Below are 25832 nucleotides of genomic sequence, written 5' to 3'. Positions count from 1 at the left end.
AACTGAAAAGGTGTTCATGAGTGCAAGCAGACACACTTTTAGATCTTAAAGCTCATATGCTCTCTAGAATTGGCTTGCAGATCTTCATGATGAGTTCTCTTGGTGTTTACAGCTGTAAAGGCTGATAGTGATTCTTTGCCCTTTAACAAAATTCTACAAACAGTATACAACTCCAGATATTTTCAAAACAAGCAGAAAAAAAATTTATCAAGGCTGGTTTCTATAGGCCTTGGTCACACTTAACTGCCGCTCCCAATACTACTTGTACGTACTTACAGATTGCTGAACATTACCACACAATTTTAAATAAATGTTTTCAGTGAAGCCCAATTTAAAGCTTTCCAAATGTATGTTTTAAATAACAGATGAAAAGTAACAAATATCTCTTCATGTATATTATTAGTTCATGGTTATGTGCTTTTATCCATCAATATGATGAATAAACATTCCCTATAAAATTCCTTACTTTAATAATGCATCTAAATATAATTCTAAAATCTGAAGCCTTTGGAACACTTCTTGAATATTGGAAGCCATTGTGTCATTCCTATCTTGGTGCAAAGTGGGCCAATTGGAATCCACAAAAGTGCATCTCAAGTTATTTCTCAGTGTATTAAACTTAAGCTGTCTCTAAAATTAATCTTTGCTTAAAAGTCATAAAGCAAAATGCATCCGATTTCCTCCCTCCAGGGGCTGATGAGTCAGCTTAGACGCTTTGGGAAGATGAGTTCCCAGCCATGCTGTTTTAACCTCTGGTAGGTGTCATGAGCAGACTACAGACTGCCTGCGGTTCCATCTAGAATGATCTGAAAAAGAATTTTAAAAAATCTTGCTTATTTGAGTATATTCATGTTTTGAAACAATCTGGCATTTCATAATACCAAAGCAGTAGGTTAAAGTCTGGATATGATCAGTTCCTGGTTTAGGTAAATATCTAACTAGATAACACAGGATTATTCACAAATATTTGAACATGTGAGTAGTGAATGAAGCCTGTGACCCCCATGTCAACAAAGACAAGCACATAACACTAACGATTCAGATGTCTAGATAGGACAACGTGTCTGCAAATCGTCTCACTCTGTAAAGGGAACACTTTTTTAACACTTCATAATACATGCTTAGTAAACTGTGAGAAATCCAACATATCTTCAAATAACTCATTGGTCATGACAAAGTACCCAGGGGTGGTTTTGGTGTGTAATCTCTATGACTATGATTAATCTGCAGAACGTAGATATAGCTGACTAACGCCAGACACAGTATCGCTATCTCAGTATCTGCTTTAAAATTGCCGCTACCATCTGGCAATCATTAAATACTTAAAAAAAGTTTTAAACTTCTTGCAGGTGAAATGAAAGGCCTTGAGTTTGTCAGAATATTAGATCTGATTTCTCCCCCTCTCTTTCCTGACATGTCAGCATTTAAAGCCAATCAGAGACTTGTCTTTTATTCTCTGCTTTAGACGTTATTGGTATCTGCTGCAAAGAATATGGAAACTTGGAGTCCAACAAAGAAGTTAAGAATTAACTTTTCCTCAGTTTTAATCACTATCGTGTAGGTGAGCATGTTATATTTATGATTTGGAATCCTTAACAACTGGCAAGAATTTACATTAAATTGACAATAAACATCAAACAAAGATAGCATTTTTTCAGGAGTTCCATGGTGTTGCTGAACAGTAGTTCCGTTAAGAACTTAAAAATAAAAAAAAGCTCTTGTAACGTTCTAAATCTTGATAAACACCAGCAGATGACAGATTCCTAATGAGGCCCATATCGGAAGTACATGTATAGTGGACTAGAAAAAGTGTCTAAAATAAAACAAAGTTTGCAATTCTGTGATATGATACTGTACAGCTCTCAACACCAGTAGTCTCCAAAATCCATGCAATCCTTGGTGGACCCATATGGGACACACTATGTCTTCACACGCTATGGTTCTCTCTTGAGGCCTATAGCTATGTATGGAGAGACTTCTTGGGACTTACCTAGTCCTAGACTGCAGCATCTTTGAATTCACCCTAATAGTTTCTAAAAGAAAATTCCATACCAGGAAAGAGAGAACACCTCAATCAAAAGAGAAGCTCTCTCTATCAGGATTAAGTTAGGGGATTTAAGAGTTACTGGTGAGGTGCAGTCTAAGTTAATGCATAAAACATTTCTTGCCTAGAGATACTGTTATCCTTGTCCCTCACATGTACTTTTCCAGCTTCTCTGTTCCCCCTCAGGGACAAAAATAAAAAATCCTGCAAAATCAGAAAAGGGAAATGGATGGAAATTAGAGGAACCATCTTACCTATAGCCCCCATACTATTTTACTACTGTGACTTGACATTTCATGCTCCCCTGTGAAAGAAATGCCTTATGCCTCTAAGGAATAACAGTTCTGTCTAAATACTAATGGGGTTGCAACACTTTAAAGACCTGCTATTTCTGATGACCACGATGGAAACAGCACCTGTTTCTAAATGTAAACAAAATGCATTCTTTTGCAGCAAGGACAGAATCTCCTTATGGCTATGAAGCACACATAGAAAAATCTCTTAGAAGTGTCAGAAGCAAGGAGGAACATTTTCAGAGACATCTTAGTCACCTATGGGTCTAAGTAGTAACTTCAGATCACCTGCTACCAATGGCAAGCTTCAGTGTTGGGGGTCTACAGATACATGTTCTGGCAGGATGATTTTTTGAGTCTGAAATAGGTACCTTGTTTGATTGTGCCACCAGTGGAAGGAGAGGGGCACCCTGCAAGAGCTGCACAGTGTCTACATTAGAGAACTGTCTATCCAATAACTACACATGCAATTTATGCGTATTAGCAGCGCAACTCAGTACTCCCATGTTCTGAATTTGTAACTGCCTGTAGTCAAAGTGCTTAAAAAACAGGAGTCAGAAGACTTTGTCTGCACAGATACCTGACACAGGTGTGTCAACATATAGCAAAGTCCCAAATTGATGGTTGAGATCAATTAGCAAAGCAGGAGGAGGTAGTGGCAACAGCTTGTCATGATGCTACTCGCTGCAGAACACGCCCAGACAGACCTATAGGGTGCTGGGTCCTCTTTATCTACAGGGGTCAGGTACAACTTGTTGCCTACCAGTAGACCATGCTCCCTTACTAGGCTATCCTATATGCCTGGCTAAGGGGAATTCACTCTTCTCTTTGGTGAAGCAGGTCTACCACACAGCAAGGAATCTAAGGTTTACAAGTCCAAGGAGAGGAAAAATAAAAGGGGAGAGTCATGCAACTGTCTGAGGCCAGTGGCATTTCCCTCAGAAGAGAGCGTTCCGATCATTCACACATTGCTGTATCAGCTTTTTTCATTGTTTTGTTAAATTATTTAGTGAGAAAATTTTTCATATGCATAATAAAGAATGCTGCTGATCTTTCCCCAGCTAGATACTGCAAAGACAACTGGAGGCAAATGTAGTTACGACACTTGGCAGAGAAATGGATTAGCAATGAAAGAAATGGAAGAAGAGATTTGCTTGAGTTTGGTCAGCCTAGAAGTTTGCTGTCTAGTCTAACCTCATCTCCTCAGATCACTTTGTAGTCAGTGGAAGAAGGTCAATACTTCCCAGAGAGTTATTGATCTCATCCACTCTCAAAATCTGTTGAAAGATGAATTGTTCTCTTTCTCTCCACTTACCTTACAAAGCAATTTGTTGGTAAAAATATCCAAGCTGTAACTGGTGAAATATGATCTAATAAAAATACCAGGTACAGCAACTTATTCTGTATGGACTTTATGAAATCAGTATCTCTACTTGCAAGTAAAGCAATTCAATTAAAAGTTTTTTAAAAATTGGAATAAATGTCTATACTCAATTTTTAAAATGGTAGAAATATTTCTACTACCTTACACACTGTCCTTATACAGCATGAACGTCCTGTGGATGTTATAGTGAAGGATTCTGTGTAAAAAATTATTACAAAAATGTGTTGCAAACATACAGAATCACTTTAATGTTCATAACACTTCACTTATTACGTATATCATATTTGCTTTCTTCTTCAGTCTCTAGCGCTAAAGATAATTCTCATCTATTTTTTCATGTCTTTAACAATATCATGAAATATATAGCATAATCTAGGGAACTGTGTTAGTTCAGTCTAACAAGAAGGAAATTGTCTATATGAAGAAAAGAACGAACTATCATTTTGTTTGAGACAAAGCAGGTAGAATGGAAATAAAATGCAGACATACTTTCTAATTATATTTCTTGTAATGAAACAGTCACTGAGAACTTAACTTTTATAGTAGTGTTAAGGAGAGGTAATCTCTGAAACAGTTACAACAATAAAAATAACACAACTTATTCATGCACATCCTTCAATGAAAATGAAAGCATGAAAATGAAAGCTTTACACAAATGCTCTTTAAATATGCAGGATCTGATCTCTTGCATCCAAATGGACATTTCTATGCTGATGTTTAAAACTGACCTCGCCCCATTCAAAACCCATGAGGCATATTTTTCTTCTTGTTTTGGAAATGGGAGTTCCAGGGACAAGCATGTGTAAGATGTGAATGTCTGCATGTGAAGTGGGACTTGGATACCAGTAACTGAAGTCTAAGTAAAATTAAACGCCCAGGGCTCTCAGAATAATAGAAGAGATTAAGATAAGCAGGAGATGCTAGAAGTCATCGGAAAAGCACTTGAAAGGGATTGTTAGAACTGCTGTAACTGGACATAAAAGAAAGATGCTTAAACCAAAAGGTCAAGAAAAAAACAGCACCTTACACTCATATCTCAGAATCTGTTTGCTGGCTGCCATCTGAATATTTGTATCACAAGTCTCTGCAAATCGAAATAAATATTTAATTTGTAAATCCGTGCTCCTACACAGCTTTGACATTCCCTTCCCTTCCCCAGCCCCCCCCCAAAAAAAAAAAAAAAAAAAAAAAAAAAAAGAACAAAGAGTTCTTATCAGCAGTAGTTCTGGAAAGGAATCAAGCTCCATCCAGAGTTTTCAAGTTACCAGAAACTCTCTGTGAAGTCAACAGAGACTATTTAGAAATTACAGAGGGAATGTTTGATTATCTGGGAGCAATCCAGGGAATTCTCAGAGCTAACAGTTTTCCCATTTCCTAAACAGAAAAAAGGTATTTGTGAGAAAATGTTGGATAAGAGCATCATGCTTTGTTTAGAGCACTGAATGCTACTGAAATGTAGTTAAACAACAATTAGTAATGGGAACAAGCACTGTAAACTGCAATCTATTTGCCCAAAGGGGAAAAAAGACTTGTTCCCTTAAGCAAACAGTCACTCACAGCTGTTACTCCTACATGACTTGATTTTTGTTGAATAGTTGTTAAAAGGAAGATTTTACAACATAAGGACAGTACGTTACTCAGTTGAAGAGGGAAACTAATGCTATGAGCATCAACTCAAACATGTCTGCTGCAGTCCTATTAGAAAATTGAACATAATTGGCAGCTTCTGTATCCACTGTAGCGGTTTGCTACAAGCAAGTGAATTCGCCCCAGAAATGTGACTTGTGTTTTGCTAAGACAGAAGAGCTTTGAAGGCCGACAGCTGTTTCTGCCTTGCTTTCTCAGTAGAATTAAGTCAGCAGCTTGCCCCTTATATCTTGTTTTAGTTGCATGCTTCACTTTCAGGAGCCTGCATTTTTGTTATGTTGAAGAAAGCTGGAAAACTGGTGTGTTAATCTTGACCTGCAAATTTCCTAGTGAAGTAGTTGTTACACCTGATTAAGAATTGGTATTTTTAATGAAGTTACCCACTGCATAATAAATGTCTTAGTAAACACATTATACTTGAAGACATTAGTAACTACAAAATCACTGATGTGAATGGACTCAACTTTCACTTACTCAAGTAACAACTAGTATCTCAATACCTCTAGTCATTTCTACTTAAATATACTGAAGAAAGCTTTAGGTAAAGCCTGGCAATATTGAAATTTCTTTACCCTCAGCCTTTTGTCAAAAGAGTGTTCCACTGCTACAAAGACATGTAGATACTACATCTGGCAAAACTTTGTATTTTAAGAGTAGTAAGTCAAAATACTAAAAGAAATTACCTTTTTCTACCTGAAAAGGGCTATCTATAGCAGATGGAACTTATAGTTAGCATGAAAAGAACAAAAAAGTACAATATTCAGTGTTTACAAGAAAATACCCTGAAAGGATTACAGCATTCCCAGGAAAATTTCTGCTTACCAGATCCACTGCTGCTCACTTGAGTTGTTTTTCCATCATCTTCATCATCGCTATCACAGTTTAATGGCTGAAAAGTTATTTCTGACTCTGTGTCAACTTGATTAGCATCTGGCTCTTGCTCAGCAAAGCTTCGCAATGCCACGAGGCGGTGATGTATTGCTGCATACAGGTATCCAGTGTCTTTTGAGCTTGCCTGCAGAACATAAAGTGCATACAGACCAAACTGAGAAAAATCTCTATTTTTCACAGAGAATCTGACTGAGAAATGTTCAAATGTAATGGAAAAGCTGTATTTTGTCCTTCTTAATAAAAAAAAAATCCATTTAAGATTCACACTTAATAATTCATTTCAGAAAATAAATTTAAATACAAATACTGTCAAGTTTTTTGAAATGATTTGAATTTTATAATATGTAGCTGTTGATTATTTTCTCTGTAGTTACAAGAAATACAAGCTAAAAAATTATTTCTTCTGAAGAATGGCTCAGTTTGTACTAAGTACTTGATATTCCAGACAATTCCTGAATATGATTCTAGAAGTAATAAAGCACTGAATTGTTAATATATGTATTGCATTTTGGTTTACAGAATAAATAAGAATTTTAAAACCGAACTAGAAAAATTAATTGTTATTATAAAATGTAAAGATACTATGAATTCTGCTGTTACTGTAGAACAGAAGATGAGCATCATCGAGAAGGGTATTGAGAACTAGATGCGGCAGCATTTTGCCAGTACATAAAACCTTCATGCGGCCATGTCCTGAGTACTGTGTTCTGTTCTGATCACCATATAAAATAGATAGCAAAGGAAACAGTAGGGATCCATGCCCTCACATGCCTAATACAGCACTTAAGGACGATGGAGGTCAGTGAGGTCAACAGACCATACAACGTGGCCGTACTTGCTTGTGCTTCCTAAAAGCACTGCATTTAGGCGCTGCCAGAAGTGCCAGTAGGGTCCTTATTTTGTTCTTATGAAGCAAATCATCCACCAGAGGGTAACTGAATGTGTATGGTCTTCTGTAGCCCAATTCATCACTTCTGTGCATCATGTGGAGTAATTTCTATCTGTATCGCTTGGCAACAGAAGAAATATTTCTTATTTGGATTGGAATGACACATTTCAGTGTGTATAGGTGGAAAAGCTACATGAATGGGGGAACAGCAGCAGATCAGGATTGCCTTCTGTGCTACCCAGACTTGCAGCAGCAAACAATTCTCTCCCTACAGCCAGGCAAAGAAGAAAGCAATTCAGAGTTGTTCAGATGCCTCAACTACAAATGGAATTCTCAGTGGACAAATCTGAGCTCTCAAGATAACGCAGCTCTTCACAAAATATAGGGTCATAAATATGAAAAAGGCAGCTATTCAGTCCTATCATTTCTGTCTGTAGTTTTCTACTTATTCATTCAAAAGCCCGAGTTCCTCTGTCACTTTAATCTAATGTGAACTTCAGCTTCTGCCAAGAGGGGTGGACTCACCTCCATGCATCCTCTGACTCTTCATTCCTACCTCTCCGTTGTTCCAGTACCACCATTAGGGCAGTCACAGGTGAACAGAATCAAACTAAAAAACTAGTTTGGCAAAAAGGAACAAAACCACGCGGATTAGTTCTCTGATCTGCCTCACTCATAGCTAATTCCAATGCCACCAAAAGCAAGGAGGGAGAAACAAGCATGAGGGTAGAGGGCAGGGTCAGCCCTTTGTGCAAACCTGGGTGAGTACTACAGGACCAACCTAATGGAGTCTTGTGGACTGCCTCCTTTGTACTCACCATCATATGACTCTTCTCCCTCACTCATGAGAAGCCCTTCGGATAATATCAGTGAACCAAATGTATCAATCATTCATGTGACATAGGAAAAACAATTTTAAATGTCAGATAAAAATATCTGCTGGTGCCTTGGAGGAGTGGGCTACACTGGCTACTAGACCAGCCTGATTTACGTGCCAAGGCTTTGTTGATGCCTGCTGGGTGTCTCATGCATTGACCAATCTGCCTTCCACACTCAGGAGTCCCCATGTTATTTTGGATGGATACCAGCTATAGGGATGGATACCATCCCTATAGCAACCCTTGCCACATGCATACAGCTATCTCAGTTTCCTTATCCATGTCTTTTTTACTCTCCACAAGTGCGACGACAGAATTTCAGGAATCTTTACATCTATACATGCTAGAAAAACTACAGCACATCTAGAAATCTAGGACATTTCTAATTCTCAGATGCAGACCAGCTGTGCAGTACAGCCATAGTTAAGTAAATCACTGTTTGAAAGTGACAGACTTACAATGCTTGCATATATAGTGCATGGTGCTTTGCTTGTGGATGATACGTGACACTTCCTGAAAGTGGTGATTTATTTTTTTTGCCCAGGAGGCTGAACCCTTCCCAGAAAGGTCTACTGGGGAAAACAGAGGCATCCTTAAACTCACGTTGATGCTCTCCCTTGCCAACCTAGGACATACGTGCTATTTATTTGCAAATAAGTCCACCGCATTTCCATCCGCAACTTCTCAGCCCTTGCTAAAGAAAACCAGGATTCCCAAGACTATTGTCTTACCTGAGGTGACATCACAAAATCTGTGTTCTCCTCAACTGAGAAATGGAGGTCCTACACTGGATGGATTATTGCAAGCACTGTGTCAAGAACCATGGCAGAAAGCTGCTGCTTTGTACCAACGTAACTTATGAATATGCAACCACCTGTGTAGAAATTCTTAAAACGTTGCTACCTACCGTATGAAAGAGTAATTGCTGCATATGACCCTGGAATGATATCCAATCTATCAGTGGAATAAGAAACAACCTGGAAATGTCTGTTGTAAGGCCATATTCTATCTTCACACCTTTTTTTTTAAATACCAAGGGATAACACTTCTAACTAATTTCATAATAAAAGACATGTAACAGCTAAGCTAAGCACAGTCTGACAGAGCATAAAAGGCCATTTGCTAAAACCAAAGCCTCAGCAAGTCTTCAGAATCCTACATGAAATGGGAATTTGGGTGGATTTTTTCTCTTGCTTACCTGAATTAGAAATACTTGAACAGAATGGTTCTCTTGGTCTGTTGCAGTGAAGCACAGGCTTGTTCTGTTTGCTCTTTGTATAACCATTTGATCCCAGAGTCGGGTGTTGAGAATCAGTCTCAAGCTGCCTTGATTTCGCATAACTAAAATAAGAAGGTTTATATGGTAAGTCAAGTCATTGGAACCATCTTGATTTTTACTGCAACATTTTTCTCTACCACTTGTATACACAACTAATATTTTTATGAATTACTCTTTTTAATTTGGTCTAAACCTGACATGGTGAGATTTCTTATTTTTATTATTTTTTTAAATACAAAACTATATTTGTTTCTTTCAATACATCTGGCATACAAAGCAAATAATGTGCTGAAACTGTGCAATACAGTACAAAAAATGACAACAGAGTAAAAAACACATTCCTGAAGTGACTTGAAACGGTGCCCCTGAAAAAGCAGAATCAACAAAGAGCAAACTGTCAGGCTAGTGACTGCGCTAAAGATATGCTGCAGTAGAAATAAACAGAACCTAACAACATATGCAAGCGTGAATGTACAAGTGAAAAATGCCCAGTGCCTCAGTCCGTAACACAACTTTATCAGGCAATGTTAAAAAGATTCTCATCGACTTGACTTAAATGAAACTAGCTACTCAGTTTTAAACGTTCTGAAATAAACTTATTCTGCCCAGCAACAGTACAAGTTATTTAGTGTTTTGTGTATATGTTATTTGGTTATTTAATTCTTACTCAGCCTTGACTGCAACATTCCACGCTTATTTCTAGAAGTGTCATTAAGCCTCAGTGATCCTCTGCCTCTTTCAATCCAGGTTAAAGAAAGCTTATTAAATAAAAACAGCTTGCAGTTGATCTGAAAGAAAAATACACCATGGAAAATGCCAGCCAATGTTCATTTTATTGGTTCTAAAACTTTATGTTTTTAAACCTTTTGATATGGCTTTTAATATATCTATATGCATGTGGACAAAGATAGATACATAGATATATCACCATTATTACATAAAATGAAATGGCTCCTGGATCTGTGCTAAACTTTCTGCTAGTCATGGAAAACTTTCAGCGTGAATCCCAGTTTACTTTTTCAATTAGTTCATCTTCATTAATTCTTCATCTGTGATATCCACTAATACAGATGAATTTGTTACAAGTATTCTACAATCTTATTCTCTCGCTCATTAGAAACATTATGCAGCCCAGTACCATAACTAAGAGACTACTCCTCCAAATACAGTAAAACTTGCATGTTCTGACAAGACAGAGGATTTAATAAATGATAAAATAATGTAACTGTCAATGTTAAGATTTTTAAAATCATATACATCATTGCTATTTTCTGAGAAAATAACAGTTAGAAGATGAAGAATAGCAAGATGCGTCCTGCTGGGCCAGAAAGATAATTGATATTTTATATGAACTATAAAACTACTTTGACAACACATTGCTTTTTTCCCCAGAAAGTTTTGTCATAAAAAAATCTTTACTCAAATCACTTCCAACTTTGAAGTTTTAGTTACTGCTGGTATCCTGTGTAGATGCTTATAAAATACAACTGTAGAATGAAGTTCTGAAGCAGTCACCTACTGAAAGGGACTAAATTAACTAAATAACTAAAATAACTAAAATAAACAAATATAATATGCAAAATAAAGTATCAGCCTACAGAAAAATGTGTTAGCAGAGGCATATCTTAAAAAAGTGAAAATTTAAAATATAAACTGAAGTCATTTTCAGATTGCTGCAATCTGTAATAGATCTGGATATTCTCTTCAACAACAAAACTGCTTACCGTCAAGGGCTTTATGAAATACGCACCTGCAACACATTTTGTTCTGCTTCTTCTCCAGTTATAACTTCAACTTTATCTAACAGAATTTTCTCCACTGGCTTGGAAATACCAGCAGCTGCTGATTCAATTAGTGTTGCATTCCTCAACAAAGCTGTTCCTGTAGGGGGAAAAAAAAAAGGAAATCCTTTCTGTACAGGGAATATTTTCAGGACAAAAAAACTAGCACATAGGATAGCCTCAGTAATCCCTGTGGCGTCTGGTATTATTTAGTGTTATTAATAAGTTTTTGGCAAAAGCAGTAAATGGAAGAGAAAAAGAAAAAGGCTGGGATACTGCAAAATGTTTCACCTTATTAGTTTAATTTTGAATGGAACATGGTTCTCTGCAGTTGCAGAGGCTTGCCCCAAGGGACAACTTGCAGAAACAAGCCCTAAATAATTAGAAGTTGATTTTCCAAATGAAACTGGTCTGTCATATTGCTGTGCAGATTAATAAATAATGAAAGACACGTGTCACATTATTCAGAATTGTAACACATATACAGTGAATATTTGACAGGAGCATGAAAGGACAAGATTTGAGAGGAACAGTATTATTACAAAATTTTGTCTATTTGCATAATCTATAGATGTGTTCCTTAGGATTTTATTTTTTTTTTTTTTTCACTTGTAGGAATGTTCATACAAAGTAAGAGGATCCAATACATCCATTAGTAAAGAGGGGTGCAAAATTTTGCAAGAGGGCTCCAGACAGGGGCCTACTTGGGATTTCCTCACAGTCTAAGTTTAGGTGGCTTGCCTAGTAGAAAAGCTCACACCAGAATCGTAGAATCATAGAATTGTTGAGGTTGGAAGGGACCTTTAAGATCATCAAGTCCAACCATTAACCTAACCTGACAAAACCACTTCTAAACCACTTCTAAACCATGTTCCCAAGTACCATGTCTATCCTTTTTTCAAACACTTCCAGGGACGGCAAATCCACTACCTCCCTGGGCAGCCTATTCCAATGTTTGATAACCCTTTCAGTGAAAAAATGTTTCCTAATATCCAATCTAAACCTCATCTGATATAACTTGAACCCATTTCCTCTCATCCTATCACTTGTCAACTAGGGAGAAGAGGTCAGCCCCCTCTTCTCTACAACCTCCTTTCAGGCAGTTGTAGAGTGATAAGGTCTCCCCTCAGCATCCTCTTCTCCAGGCTGAACAACCCCAGTTCCCTCAGTCGTTCCTCATAAGACTTGTCCTCCAGACCCCTCACCAGAGTCACAAACAACCCCTGAAATCTGTCTGTAGAGAAGTTTCAGTCCTACAATTAGGATACAAATACAGCAAAGTAATTTATATGAGCAGTCATAAAATACAAGCAGCCGACAGCTTAAAATTGTAGTGCACAAATGCCGTCCAAAAGGCATTCACAAAGTCCATTGCATTTTTTTCAAATAATATATAATAATAATGTGTAATAAATAAGAATAATAACAACAATAATCTGTAAAACTCTATCCTTTGCTCAGTAACTTAGATCATTCATTCTGAAGTTAGTCCAGTTCTAATGTCATAAAGCAAACTGTAGCTGCTTTCTGAACACAGATTTTGGCACATACTGCAAGTGTAGTAGTGACTGGATAACTTGAGAATAGATGAATATTATTGACCACTGCTTATTTGAAATCCTCTAAGATACAGAGAAATATATAATACTAAAGCTAACTGTATTTGTTTGCAGAGTATGCTTACTTGTTTGTGGGCTGACATGAAAAGATTCTATGTACACAGATGTTATTTCTCCTTTGTATGAATCAGCTTCCTCACACGATTTGGGATGCTTTTCTGGACTCTAGAAAAAAACAGGGCAAATAAGAATTCATATTTAAATAAAATGGCTATGCTACTTCATATCAAACAGAACATAGAATTATTTAATGCATACCTGGCTGAAGATTAGCAATTGTAATACTTTAAGAGTAAAAACTGACTCAGATAATACAATTTCAGTCTCTAGTGGAAGTAACTTTATTATCATAAAATCAGTACATCATTCTTCCCCCAAGAAGAACGACCTCTTTGTATGGTCCTGGACTAGGTTTTAAATCCACTGAAAGACTTAGATGTTTAAGTACCAGCTAATTTTCAGTTTAAGCACTTAAGCCACAGAAGAATAGTTTAAAATTCCCAGACACCACAAAATTAACCTCAGAGGAATTAAAGACTTCCATGACCTTCAGTTTTTTCTGGTAAAGTTTCTTTGGCATGTGTAAATAAATGCTTCTGGCTCCTGACAATGCTCAGTGGCTCAACTCCTACCATATAACTAAATCCTGGTCAGAAGTCATAACCCAGACCTATGGTTGCCAAGCTTTTTCACTGACAGATATGCATACTATTCTCATTCTTCTTCTACTAGAAATTGAATTTCCATTCCATTTTAAATGGTGCAGTCCTCAACTTGGGAACCACCTTTTTGTCTGAGTTTCCTTCATGACTTGATCCATTAAGCTGTCTCACAGCGTGCTCAATATAGTTTAACGTGGACGCTATCTAGGATGGGTGTTTGATTTTCCCCTTATACTAATTTCTCCCATCTTTTGACAGTTATGATAGAAACTCTTAGAGCACTGGGGACCACATTTTTTTGTCTCATATTGTGGCTGTCCCACTTTACATGGAATACACAAAAACCCTTCTTCAGGTCAAAAAATGAGCAAAAGAGAAGTGCATACTGGTATGGGTTAGTAATTAGGGTACTTATCTAGGATGGGGAAGATAGGAATGCCTACCCCTCCTGCAATAAATATTTAGATATTTTCTCCTCAACAGTCGTTGGAATCATATTTACTCACATCTTTAAAAGAACAAGAGGAACTAAAAACAATCAATCTCTGAAAAAAATTCTAAGTACATTAACCTCGATAAAAAGACTGGCAGCATTTACAGTTCTTACCAAAACTCTCTCAACCATATTTTCTCCAAATACAAAATCAGAATTGCTGCTGTTTTGTACAGTTCTGTCTTTGAACAGCTGACTTCTGTGGGAACAAAATAACATAAGAATGTGATTCACAACTATTTAGAACCTTGTAAAAAATATAAATAAGTCCGTGCATTTACTTTACCACACGTTACATTAAAGACAAACAAACAATGACCAAGTAATCAAATTCTTTAAGAGAATCTGAAAATATTCTCCACATAACATCTCACAAAAGGAACAGAGAGTATCACATGGTATTTCATTAAGATTATTGAGGATGTTCCTTAAAAGCAAAGAACAAGAAGCAAAACAACATGCCTCCTCATCCTCCTCAGGGAAGTGTCTCATTCCAGAAATTTTAATGAGTTGCATTTGTTTTTGTGACGGTGTGCTCCCCCCCTCTTCAACCTGACCTTGATCTCTTGAACCCTGGCCAAGGCAAAACCACCAGTAGCAGTCATAATGTGTGTGTTTGGTCATGATAGCTGCATCCGATCAATGTGGATTCCAGGGAGACAATAGCCAAGGGCTAACTTGAGCAATTCATCCACCTAATCACAGTAATGGTACTCAAGCCAGATTTGGAAGAAACTAACATCTGTGGTTGGTTTGCAAATATGACTGGAAGAAACTAACATTTGTTTTCAGTATGCAAATATGGTTATAAGTCAATCATCTTACCCATAAAACAGCCCAAGAGCCCTGTCCTGGTTCCGTCAGGGATAGAGTTAATTCTTCCAAGGAGCTGGCCTGGCACATGGGTATTCCATGCTATGTGAACCATGCCCAGTCTAAAGCTGGAGCTGGCCAGGGGGAGGATGCAGGAAATCACTGCTTGGGAGGGGGCTGGGGCTTCCGGGTCCAGGTGGTACCAGTTGTACAGTAATCGTGTTTGTACATTCCTCTATCACTGTTATTGTTGTTGTTTCCCTCTTTCCTTTGCTATTCTGTTAAACTCCCTTTAACTCAAACCACAAGTTTTGCCTTTTTCTTCTGACTCTCCCCCCTATCCCACAGTTGCAGGGAGGGGTGGTGAGCGAGTGGCCATGTGGTTCTTTGTTGCCAGCTGCAGTTAAACCACGACAAGCCCTTTGAACTCTCCTGAATGGCAGCAGCATCGGGCTGCACACCAGGATGTCCCCTTGGGTAAGGATGCCTCTCAAGGTTACACCTCGAGGCTGAGAGATTCCTTGCCACAACAGATCCTTGGTAAGTGACTAATAGCATGCTAAACTTTAAAGCTTCACTAAGATTATACCTTAGATTCATTGTGCTTATTATCACAATCCAGGAAGTTCCTGGAATGCATCAACAATAACTTCCTCCTCTCAGTGACAGAGGAGCCAATGAGGAGAGATGACATGCTGGACCTTGTTCACACAAACAAGGAGGGGCTGGTGGGGAATGTCATGCGTAAGGGCAGCCTTGGCTGCAGTGACCATGAGATGGTGGAGTTCGAGATCCTTAGGGCAGCAAGGAGGACACACAGCAAGGAGGACACACAGTAAGCTTTCTTGAAGTTTGCTACCCTGAACATCATGAGAGCAGGCTTTGGCCTCTTCAAGGATATGCTTGGTGGAGTACCGTGGGATAAACCCCTGGAGGGAAGAGGGGCCAAGAATGATGGGAAATATTCAAGGACCACCTCTGCCAAGCTCAGGAGCTATGCACCCCGACAAAGAGGAAGTCAGGCAAAAATGCCAGGAGGCCTGCATGGGTGAACAAGGGGCTCCTGAAAAATCTCATACAGAAAAAGGAAGCCTACAGAGGGTGGAAGCACTGACAGGTACCCTGGGAGGAATACACAGAAATTGCCCAAGCAGAAAGGAATCAGGTTAGGAAAGCTAAAGCCCAGGTAGAGTTAAATCTGGCCAGGGAAGTCAAGGGCAACAAGAAAAGCTTCTATAGGTATGTCAGTGACAAAAGGAAGACTAAGGAAAATGTCAGCCCACTCAGGAAGGAAAAGGGAGACATGGTCACCTGGGATATGGAGGAGGCTGAGACACTCAGCAACTTTCTTGCCTCAGTCTTCACTGGCAAGGGCTCTAACCACATTGCCCAAGTTGCAGAAGGCAAAGGCAGGGACTGGAAGAATGAGGTACCGACCACTGTAGGAGAACACCAGGTTCAAGACCACCTAAGGAACCTGGAGGTGCACAAGTCCATGGGACCTGATGAGATGCATCTGTGGGTCCTGACGGAACTGGCAGATGAAGTTGCCAAGCCACTATCCATCATATTTGAGAAGTTCGTGGCAGTCTGGTGATGTTCCCACTAACTGGAATAGGGGAAACATAAGCCCCATTTTTAAAACGGGAAAAAAGGAAGACCCAGGGAACTACAGGCTGGTCAGTCTCACCTCTGTGCCCGCCAAGATCATAGATCAGATCCTCCTGGAAACTCTGCTAAGGCACATGGAAAATAAGGATGTGATTGGTGATAGCCAGTATGGCTTCACTAAGGGCAAATGGTGTCTGAAAAACTTGGTGGCCTTCTACGACAGGGTTAGACCAATGGTGGATAAGGGGAGAGTAACAGATAACATCTACATGGACTTGTGCAAAGCATTTGACACCATTCCGCATGACATCGTGACCTCTAAATTGGAGAGACATGGATTTGATCAATGGACCACTCGGTGGATAAGGGACTGGCTGGATGGTCGCACTCAAAGGGTTGCATTCAATGGCTCCATGTCCAAGTGGCGAGCAGTGACAAGTGATGTTCCTCAGGGGTCAGTACTGGGACCAGTGCTGTTTAACTTCTTTGTCAGACACATGGACAGTGAGATTGAGGGCACCCTCTGCAAGTTTGCCAATGACACCAAGCTGTGTGGAGCAACCAACACGCTGGAGGGAGGGGATGCCATCCAGAGGGACCTGGACAGGCTTGAGAGGTGGGCCTGTGCAAACCTCATGAAGTCCAACAAGGCCAAGTGCAAGGTCCTGCATGTGGGTCAGGGCAATCCCAAGCACAAATACCAGCTGGGCGGAGAATGGGTTGAGAGCAGCCCTGAGGAGAAGGACTTGGGGGTGTTGGTTGATGAGAAGCTCAACATGAGCCAGCAATATGTGCTTGCAGCCCAGAAGGCCAAATGCATCCTGGGCTGCATCAAAAGATGCATGGCCAGCAGGTTGAGTGAGTTGATTCTGCCCCTCTACCCTGCTTTTGTTGAGACCCCACCTGGAGTACCACATCCAACTCTGGGGTCCTCAACATAAGAAGGACATGGGCATGTTGGATTGAGTCCAGAGGAAGGCGATGATCAGAGGGCTGGAGCACTGATGCTATGAAGACAGGCTGAGAGAGCTGGAGTTGTTCAGCCTGGAGAAGAGAAGACTCTGAGGAGACCTTGTAGCAGCTCTCCAGTATCTAATAGGGGCCTACAGAAAAGCTCGAGAGGGACTTTTTACAAGGGCATGTAGTGATAGGACGAGGGGTAATGGCATCAAACTGGAAGAGGGTAGATTTACATTAGCTATCAGAAAGAAATTTTTCACTATGAAGGTGGTGAGGCGCTGGAACAAATTGCCCAGGGAAGTTGTGGATGCCCTATCCCTGGAAGTGTTCAAGGCCAGGTTTGTGGCCCTCCTCTGGACCTGCTCCAACAGGTCCATGTCCTTCTTATGTTGGGGACTCCAGAGCTGGACACGGTACTCCAGGTGGGGTCTCACGAGAGCTGAGTAGAGGGGCAGAATCGCTTCCTTTGACCTGCTGGCCACGCTTCCTCTGATGCAGCCAAGGATATGGTTGGCCTTCTCAGCTGCGAGCACACATTCACAGAATTCACAGAATTGTTAGGGTTGGAAGGGACCTCTGGAGATCATCTAGTCCAACCCTCCTGCCAGAGCAGGGTCACCTACAGCACGTTACACAGGACAGCGTCCAGGCGGGTTTTGAATGTCTCCAGAGTGGGAGACTCCACCACCTCTCTGGGCAGCCTGTTCCAGTGCTCCACTACCCTCAAAGTAAAGAAGTTCCTTCTCATGTTAAGATGGAACTTCCTATGTTCAAGTTTATGCCCATTACCCCTCGTCCTATCACTGGGTGCCACTGAAAAAAGACTACTCCCATCCCCCTGGCATCCTCCCATTAAGTATTTGTATGTATTAATAAGATCCCCCCTCAATCTTCTTTTCTCTAGACTAAAGAGACCCAAGTCCCTCAGCCTTTCCTCATAAGAAAGGTGCTCCAGTCCCCTAATCATCTTTGTTGCCCTTTGCTGGACCCTCTCCAGCAGTTCCCTGTCTTTCTTGAACTGGGGAGCCCAGAACTGGACACAGTACTCCAGATGCGGTCTCACCAGGGCAGAGTAGAGGGGGAGGATGACCTCCCTCGACCTGCTGGCCACACTCTTCTTGATGCACCCCAGGATGCCATTCGCCTTCTTGGCCGCCAGGGCACATTGCTGGCTCATGGTCATCCTGTTGTCCACCAGGACTCCCAGGTCCCTCTCCACAGAGCTGCTCTCCAGGAGGTCAGCCCCCAACCTGTACTGGTGCATGGGGTTATTCCTCCCCAGGTGCAGTACCCTACACTTACCCTTGTTGAACTTCATAAGGTTTCTTTCTGCCCAACTCTCCAGCCTGGCGAGGTCACGCTGTAAGGCAGCACAGCCTTCTGGCGTGTCAGCCACTCCTCCCAGTTTTGTGTCATCAGCAAACTTGCTGATGGTACACTCTATCCCTTCATCCAGATCATTGATGAATATGTTGAACAAAACTGGGCCCAGTACTGACCCCTGAGGGACACCACTTGTTACTAACCTCCAACTAGACTCTGCGCCACTAACCACAACCCTCTGAGCTCTATCTGTAAGCCAGTTCTCAATCCACCTCACTGTCCATTCATCTAAGCCACACTTCCTAAGCTTTCCTGTGAGGATGATGTGGGAGACAGTGTCGAAAGCCTTGCCAAAGTCAAGGTAGACAACATCCACTGCCCTCCCCTCATCCACCCATCTAGTTACTTTGTCATAGAAGGCTATCAGATTAGTCAGACATGACTTCCCCTTGGTGAATCCATGTTGACTACTTCTGATAATCTTCTTTTCATCCAGGTGCTTTGAGATGGTGCCCAGCACAAGCTGTTCCATCATCTTTCCAGGGATGGAGGTGAGGCCGACCGACCTGTAGTTTCCTGGGTCATCCTTCCTGCCCTTTTTGAAGACTGGAGTGACATTGGCTATCCTCCAGTCCCCAGGCACCTCCCCTGTCCTCCAGGACCTTTCAAAGATAATGGAGAGCGGCCCAGCACTGACTTCCCCCAGCTCCCTCAGCACTCGAGGGTGCATCCCATCAGGCCCCATGGATTTGTGTATATCCAGTTTATCTAACTGATCTCTAACGTGCTCCTCATCAACCAAGGGATAGTCTTGCTTCCCCCAGACTTTCTCGGTTACCTGCAAAGTCTGGGTCTCCCGAGGACTGGCCAAGTGGTCTCTGACCTGGTCCTCCTCAACTGAGGGGAAATTTTCCTCCCTCCAGACCTTCCCCCTTGCCTCCAGGGTATGGGATTCGTGAAGGATAGCTTTAGATAACCAAGTATGCCTTGCCATTGAATCTTGTTAAACCACTGTCGCATTTACTATGAAACTTTGTTAAATTGCTGTTTTATATCAATAAATATATTGGTGCTTCTCTCTTATGGGTGAAGTGCATCACTCCTTCTGCGACACTTTACCTGTTTCCTTTTGCTCCACGAAAAGACTACCAGCAATTAACAATTTTCCCTTCATGTTGGTGCAGCTGTGGTACCCTTCAGAATAACGTACTCTCCAGGGCCTTACAGGCACTCCTTGGTCATCCACCTAACATCGTGGCTTTCCAAGATGGAAAGAGGCAGAGGCAGTGTATTCTAATGCACACACTTTCAATTCACATAAATACTGCAAAGATGTAGAGGTTAGATAGCAGATGGCTTATGACGAGGCATAGCTAAAACAGGAAAGAAAGATCTTCTTTCCATTTTTCAATGGCCTGTTCCATAGATATACTTAAAATGAGAAGTGAAGAAAGCTAAATACTTGCAATCCCTTGATACTGGCCAACTATACTTTGGGGAAAGAGATCTGGGAGAAAATTTCATAGAGTAGGTAAATGACTTTACATTTAGGATCTGGAGTGTGACTGGTTTGGTCAGAAGCTACATTAAAATACTTGTCCTTTTTCTTGTCTGTCCCTTTTTCCTTCTTAGTGTCTCAGGTCTTCCAGATAAAAAACATTAATTTATTTTTTGCATTGCCATCCTGAGTTTAACTTCTCTCAGTTAGCCTCTTACCTCTCAGGAAGTTTTAAGAGAAGAAGGTGAATGTGTTTTTAAATAGTGACATAGTCACAAGTTATAAAATGTACATTACTTGTGGATTCCATTCAAGAATATTCTAACATAAGTAAAGTTGTGATTTGACCTGCTAATTACATAGACACTTTAAATTAACAAGATCCATTTTTTATACATGTGCCTAGAAGAGACCTTGTAAATGTCTTTGCATGGTTTGGGTTTTTTTTTTTTTTTAGCAAAAGCTTATAGGTTGTTCATGCTTTCTGTAGAGCTTAATCACTACATCTCTTGCTGGCAAAGGCAAAACCATCCAAGTTCTTGTCTCTTTCTGTTCCAGAAGGACAATTTGGCAGGAAGATGATGTGATGTTCTGTCAAAACTGCATACTTCAGCACCACTTATCTGCTCTTCCAGATCATTTATAACCCTTGGGAGGGCTTAACAGCACGTATGTCATGCAGAGGATATTCCTGTTAATGAGCTGGGTTTGCTGCCAGAACTTTGATGACTGGCTCTAAAACTTAGTTTCTGTGTTCACAACTACAGTGTGCTTGAAATTTCTTCACATGGATGAAGGAATTCCCAAGTACAAGTTATCTCCATTTTACACTTAAGGAAAAAAATATTCCTTAACATTCTTATGCTTGATATGTTGCTAAGACCAAGAGCAAGTAAGAAAGAGAAATCAGAAAATGTGTCTCTTTTTAGCCTTGAAGCCTTTCATACATGCTTTGGGCCATGAATGGGGAATCTGAAGTGTGTTTAAACTAATGAGTTTCTTATCCTTAAGAAAGCTCGTTACTGAAATTCACTGAATTGTGAGCAATTTTCACCCTGAAATTTTGTCTGCTACTTCTAGGCTGCTCCAGTAGCAACTTAGTAAGGACAGCACTCCAAAAAAGCTAAAACCCAGAAACTAGAGCCTTGTCTCAAAGAAATAATGTGGGAAATGGATTTCAATTATTTTCAGAAATGGAAAGGAAAAAGAATCAGTGCATGATCTTTCTTTTTTAAGACAGTTAACTGGAAGTGCCAGCCTTAAAGTCCTTTTAAAACCTCAATACCCTTATGTTGCCGCAGGACAAGAACAAAGTGTGCCAGGGATAACATTGCCATGGAGATGCAAACCACAGGCACTGAATTCAGGGAATGACTGCTAACAAGGAAGAATGGGAGAAGGAGCAATGTGGATAAGATATTGGAAAGGGACTATGGAAAGGGAGTAGATCCAGGTACTGTCCTTCTCAGAGTGTCCAGAAGGATCTGAGTAGCTGCCACTTACAGTGCTGACCTTGCAGTTTTCCAAGCAAATCCTTCTGCAAAGCTGAATACAGGACCAGAAGCCTGTGTTTTCACAGCATTATATTTCTGTCACTTAGGACACAATCTCCTTTCCAAGCTTTTAATCAGACTTGAGAAACTGCAAATGTCTCTTTTTCAGTTCATTACTACAGCCCGTTCAGGAAATTGAAACTGTTGGTGACTTCCTGGGGCACAGACATCTGCAGCAACTGCAGAGGGCTAGCAAACCATTTTCATTCATCTCTGTACAGAACTGTACCACATAGAGAAGAGGTGGAAGAGGAGCGAAAGTTAGAGGGACGTTTGCAGGCAGCAGTAATCCCTGTTGTTGAGTCTCTCTGCATTTTATTTTTTGTAGATAAATGTCAATAGTTACACCTTGGCTGATAATTAAAAACAGATCTAAAAAAATATTTTCTTAGCAATGAGCAGGACTGGCGGCAACGTTCACCATTGTTTAGCATGTATATGAAGTCGAATAAAGTTGTTTGTTTGAATACTTGTCAATTTATCTATGAGAAAACAGCTGTGCCAAAAAGATTTTACTGAAGTATTTTAAAGCATCAGTCACTTAATACAGATCAGAAGAATGGCAATTACACTCCCCTGCAATCTCAGAAGAGCAGTAAGCACCTAGTTGTATTTAAATTAGTTTTCAACTTGTCAAATAAACCACAACTGCCATATACTGAATTATCGAGGCACAAATACCCCAAGCAGATGAGCAATTCCTCTTTTAAAAAAGAAATACCATAAGCCCTTTTAAGTCATGTAACTTGTCAGCACTGAAACACTGCATTGCATTTCTCTAGCCATCTACTTCACAAGAGAAAGATACCTATCTTTTCCTAGATATTGTGCAGGTGACAGAAGGTAAATAGACTTGGAGTAACAATACCAACTGATTTTGAAGTCAGTACCGTCTTCCCTTTAGCTTTTCCAGTACATGTATTACCATCATTCTGAATCTGCTAAAAATCCAGCATGCTGTGTTGCTCCATGTTGTCCTCACAAGGCATCACCACAGCATTCATTGTGGTAGAAGAGGACAGGCTGGCTCCTCCAGAATCACAGTGAGCATCTGCCCTCTAATGATACTCTATTTGTTGATAAGGATTAAGATCAGAGTTGTCTGTGCATCTAAAAATCCCTTATCTCCTCAGAACCCCAGCACTGTGCATCCCAAATGTTGTGTGCAGGAACCTTTATCTGTGGCCCATCCAGCCCTGAAGAAGACTCCTTTGCAGTTAACATGTTCTCTGCCCTCTTTGGATGGGAGGGGGAAAGGAGGCAACATCACAAATGTGTTATCTGTGGCCCTAGCAATTTTGAAACGTCATTCTGTCGTCATAACTGATCTCAGGTGTATTGTGATGCTCACAACTTCCAGGTAAATAATCCTCATCAACGACCAGCAAGCAGTATTAATACCCACAAGATAACCTGCTGGCTAACCACAGACCTAACATTCTCATAAGCCAGTCTCCTGAGAGAGGTAACAGCCCACTTTTGCACCAGTATGAGCTCTTTCAGTCATACACAGAGGCAAGGGCATGGGGCAATGTCCTAGTCCAACGAAATCAGCTTCCTCATGCAGAAAGTCTGTGCAGGTCAACCCAAAGATGCCACCCTGTCACATCATCACAGCTAATTGTTCATGCCAGAAATTCTGGCATGTGCATGGAACTAGAGCATCAGTTGCTGCATTCACCTTGTCTTCCAAATCAGTCCTGTGTAGTTTTCTTCATGTCTTTTGGGTCCAATATACTGATATATGTTGTAATTCCTGAGTTTCTCTGTATCTATTTATAAGATGTAGCAGCTATGCCTACAGAAGAGAGTTCTCCAAAGGGACATAAAGATGACCGTAAACATTCAAAACCAGGACATATTTTGAACTGCCAAAGCTGCATTAGATGGCAAACCAAAATAGTTTCTGGCTTGGGGGTTGCTAATGGGAAACAAACTGTCCCACAGAGACTAATTCCCCGCAGGAGTCCATTTCTTATGGTGTATGGCGCTTATGTCAGTGCCCACAAATCCTGGCACCACACACAAACACCAGTGAGCACTGTGTGGTTTTGGATAGCATGGGCTTAATACCATGGTAGACACGTGGGACAAAAGGGGAGGCCAAAGGCCAAGTTACAAAATGGTGTAGAAATATAATAAATAAAAACTTACTGTGTTGTTTTAGAGCTAGAAAGATTCATGGTAGTAGATGACCTCACTGCTGTTTTGGAACTTACTGAACTCTCAGCTGAGGAATAAGAGCTGTCTTCAGATAGCTAGGAGTAATACAACCAGATGAATTAATTAGACCAAGCTTATTTTCTGCTATAAGCAGATCTGCTAGAAATCCAGAGTCTATATTTATATACACACATATATATGTGTGTATAATACGTACACACACACACACACACACACACATATATATGTGGTAGTTGGCAGAGCTTCCTCCAGCTGTGTACTAAGCTAGTGCCCTTAATCAAAATGCCAAAACGTTGCTTCCTAAATAAACAAAATCCAAAAGACCCCCAAAGCTGATCTGCCCACAGAACCCTGGTATCTGAAAGCCAAGACAGCCTGCAGAGAAGAGATGTTTTTTCAAACACAGTCAGCATGAGTTTAACAGTTCACACCATGTCAGTGATCCATCAATTCCACTGAAACTGATATGGGAACTTTCTAGAAAATCATGCAGTGGTATAATTAAATGCTTTAAAACAGCACGGGGTTTTTTTGTGGGTTTTTTTTTTTTAAGTTGAGCTGCAAACATATATTAGCCAGTAAAATTACTTTTCTTTTTACCTGAACATGTGCTTCTTTCTTAGTTACTAGAGATACTACAGCATCTTCAGGATGGGTCAGGGCTTGTGGGGGTTGTAAAATGGCAGGTCTAATGACATTCCGCAGTTGACTTTGTGACAAGGATCCTTGCAAAAACACAGACAAAATATTTAAACAGAGACTTTTTCTTCACATCTAATTCATACCTATGTGTCTTGCCTCTTCAACTGAAAGCTTCAAAGTATGTTTAAATAATATTTATTGTTGTTTACTTGTTACATATTTTGAAAAATTGTAATCCCTTCTAAAATCCACAACTCTGCAGTGACACCAGCCGCTGTTATCCTATCAGAATAAAAGTAATGTGTTATATACAAAAATACATATATTTATCTTTCTAAAATATATTTGTATTTATGTAGTTAAATATATCTTCATCTTTATGTTTACTGCTTTCTGTTAGATCTGTCATCTGTATTTCAAATTTAACCCTGCACCTGCAGATGCCAAATACAGTTCTTTCCATTCTCATTGCCTTCTCCAGTAGCAGAGTTATTCAGTTAGAAATGTGGAATTTCATGGAATTTCACTACTCAAGGTTATATTCAGTCCGTTCATGAATTCAGTAGTCAGAGCAGAGGCTCACAATAGAGGTCACAGGATGTTTACACTGTCAAACAAATAACTTCTGAACTTTATAACGATACTTAGCCTATCACTCAGCATAGAGAAGAGTGGTCATTTTTGTCTTCTCTATCTGTCAAGAATGCCTTTGTGGAACTACAGTGAACAAATACTGCAATGAGAGTTACCTTCTTTTGTGGTTTTGATCAAGTCAGGGTTTTTTCGAAGAAGAACTGGGCTCATGAATATGTTATTCTTCTTTACTACAGAACACAGAATTTAAACTTTAATAATGAGTAATAAAATTTTTTAATTATTGATTCATGTTTCTGTAACCTCCCCCTATTTTGCTAGTACCTGAGCAATATTCCAAGCTATCCATCTAAACAAGATCTCTGAGATAGCTGTTACTGCCTCCATTTTACAGGTGGAGAAAGCACCATGGGTTTTCTGGCGATGTCAGAGACAGAAGCCTTTTGGATAGGAACAGATGTTTTAAACTCATAAAATCCTTCTTCAGCTTTGAAAACCAGGTGCTGCTGGTTTGCAAAAGCTATTGAAATGGCAATGCTATCTGGTCCAGTGTTGGGCATTTTTAAGATGAGTAAATGAGGCCCAAGAACATGGGAATAAATAAACAGCCCTGCGCTGTTTATGTAAAAAGACTTACATAACTTACTATAATGATGGCAGTGCACTACTAATGCTTTCACTGTTTTAATAATCATACCAAACACCAGCCAAAAAGTCATGGCAACAATGTCCCACATCCTGTAAAATGACACAACTGATAATCTACACACAATCACTACTTTTTCATTGCAGAA

At 40.1% G+C, this 25832-nt stretch overlaps 1 protein-coding gene across 1 annotated transcript in view; it reads right to left on the bottom strand.

Annotated features, from left to right (window-relative positions):
* RANBP3L (RAN binding protein 3-like) overlaps nucleotides 1-25775 on the bottom strand; it is a 50693-nt gene extending 24918 nt beyond the window's left edge. The window contains exons 1-10 of the mRNA XM_009894713.1: nucleotides 25736-25775; nucleotides 25194-25268; nucleotides 24403-24527; nucleotides 23773-23876; nucleotides 13975-14059; nucleotides 12771-12870; nucleotides 11056-11186; nucleotides 9973-10093; nucleotides 9225-9367; nucleotides 6191-6383 (exon numbers count right to left, since the gene is read on the bottom strand). Of these exons, the coding sequence (XP_009893015.1) occupies nucleotides 6191-6383; nucleotides 9225-9367; nucleotides 9973-10093; nucleotides 11056-11186; nucleotides 12771-12870; nucleotides 13975-14059; nucleotides 23773-23876; nucleotides 24403-24527; nucleotides 25194-25268; nucleotides 25736-25775 (1117 nt within the window). The remainder of the gene's footprint in view (nucleotides 1-6190; nucleotides 6384-9224; nucleotides 9368-9972; nucleotides 10094-11055; nucleotides 11187-12770; nucleotides 12871-13974; nucleotides 14060-23772; nucleotides 23877-24402; nucleotides 24528-25193; nucleotides 25269-25735) is intronic.
* Nucleotides 25776-25832: the final 57 nt, after the last annotated feature.

This window comes from Charadrius vociferus, unplaced genomic scaffold (genome assembly GCF_000708025.1).
Source record: "Charadrius vociferus isolate BGI_N301 unplaced genomic scaffold, ASM70802v2 scaffold450, whole genome shotgun sequence".
NCBI lineage: Eukaryota > Metazoa > Chordata > Aves > Charadriiformes > Charadriidae > Charadrius > Charadrius vociferus.
The sequence above is the reverse complement of the archived record's forward strand: the minus strand, read 5'-3'. Positions and strand labels throughout refer to the sequence as shown.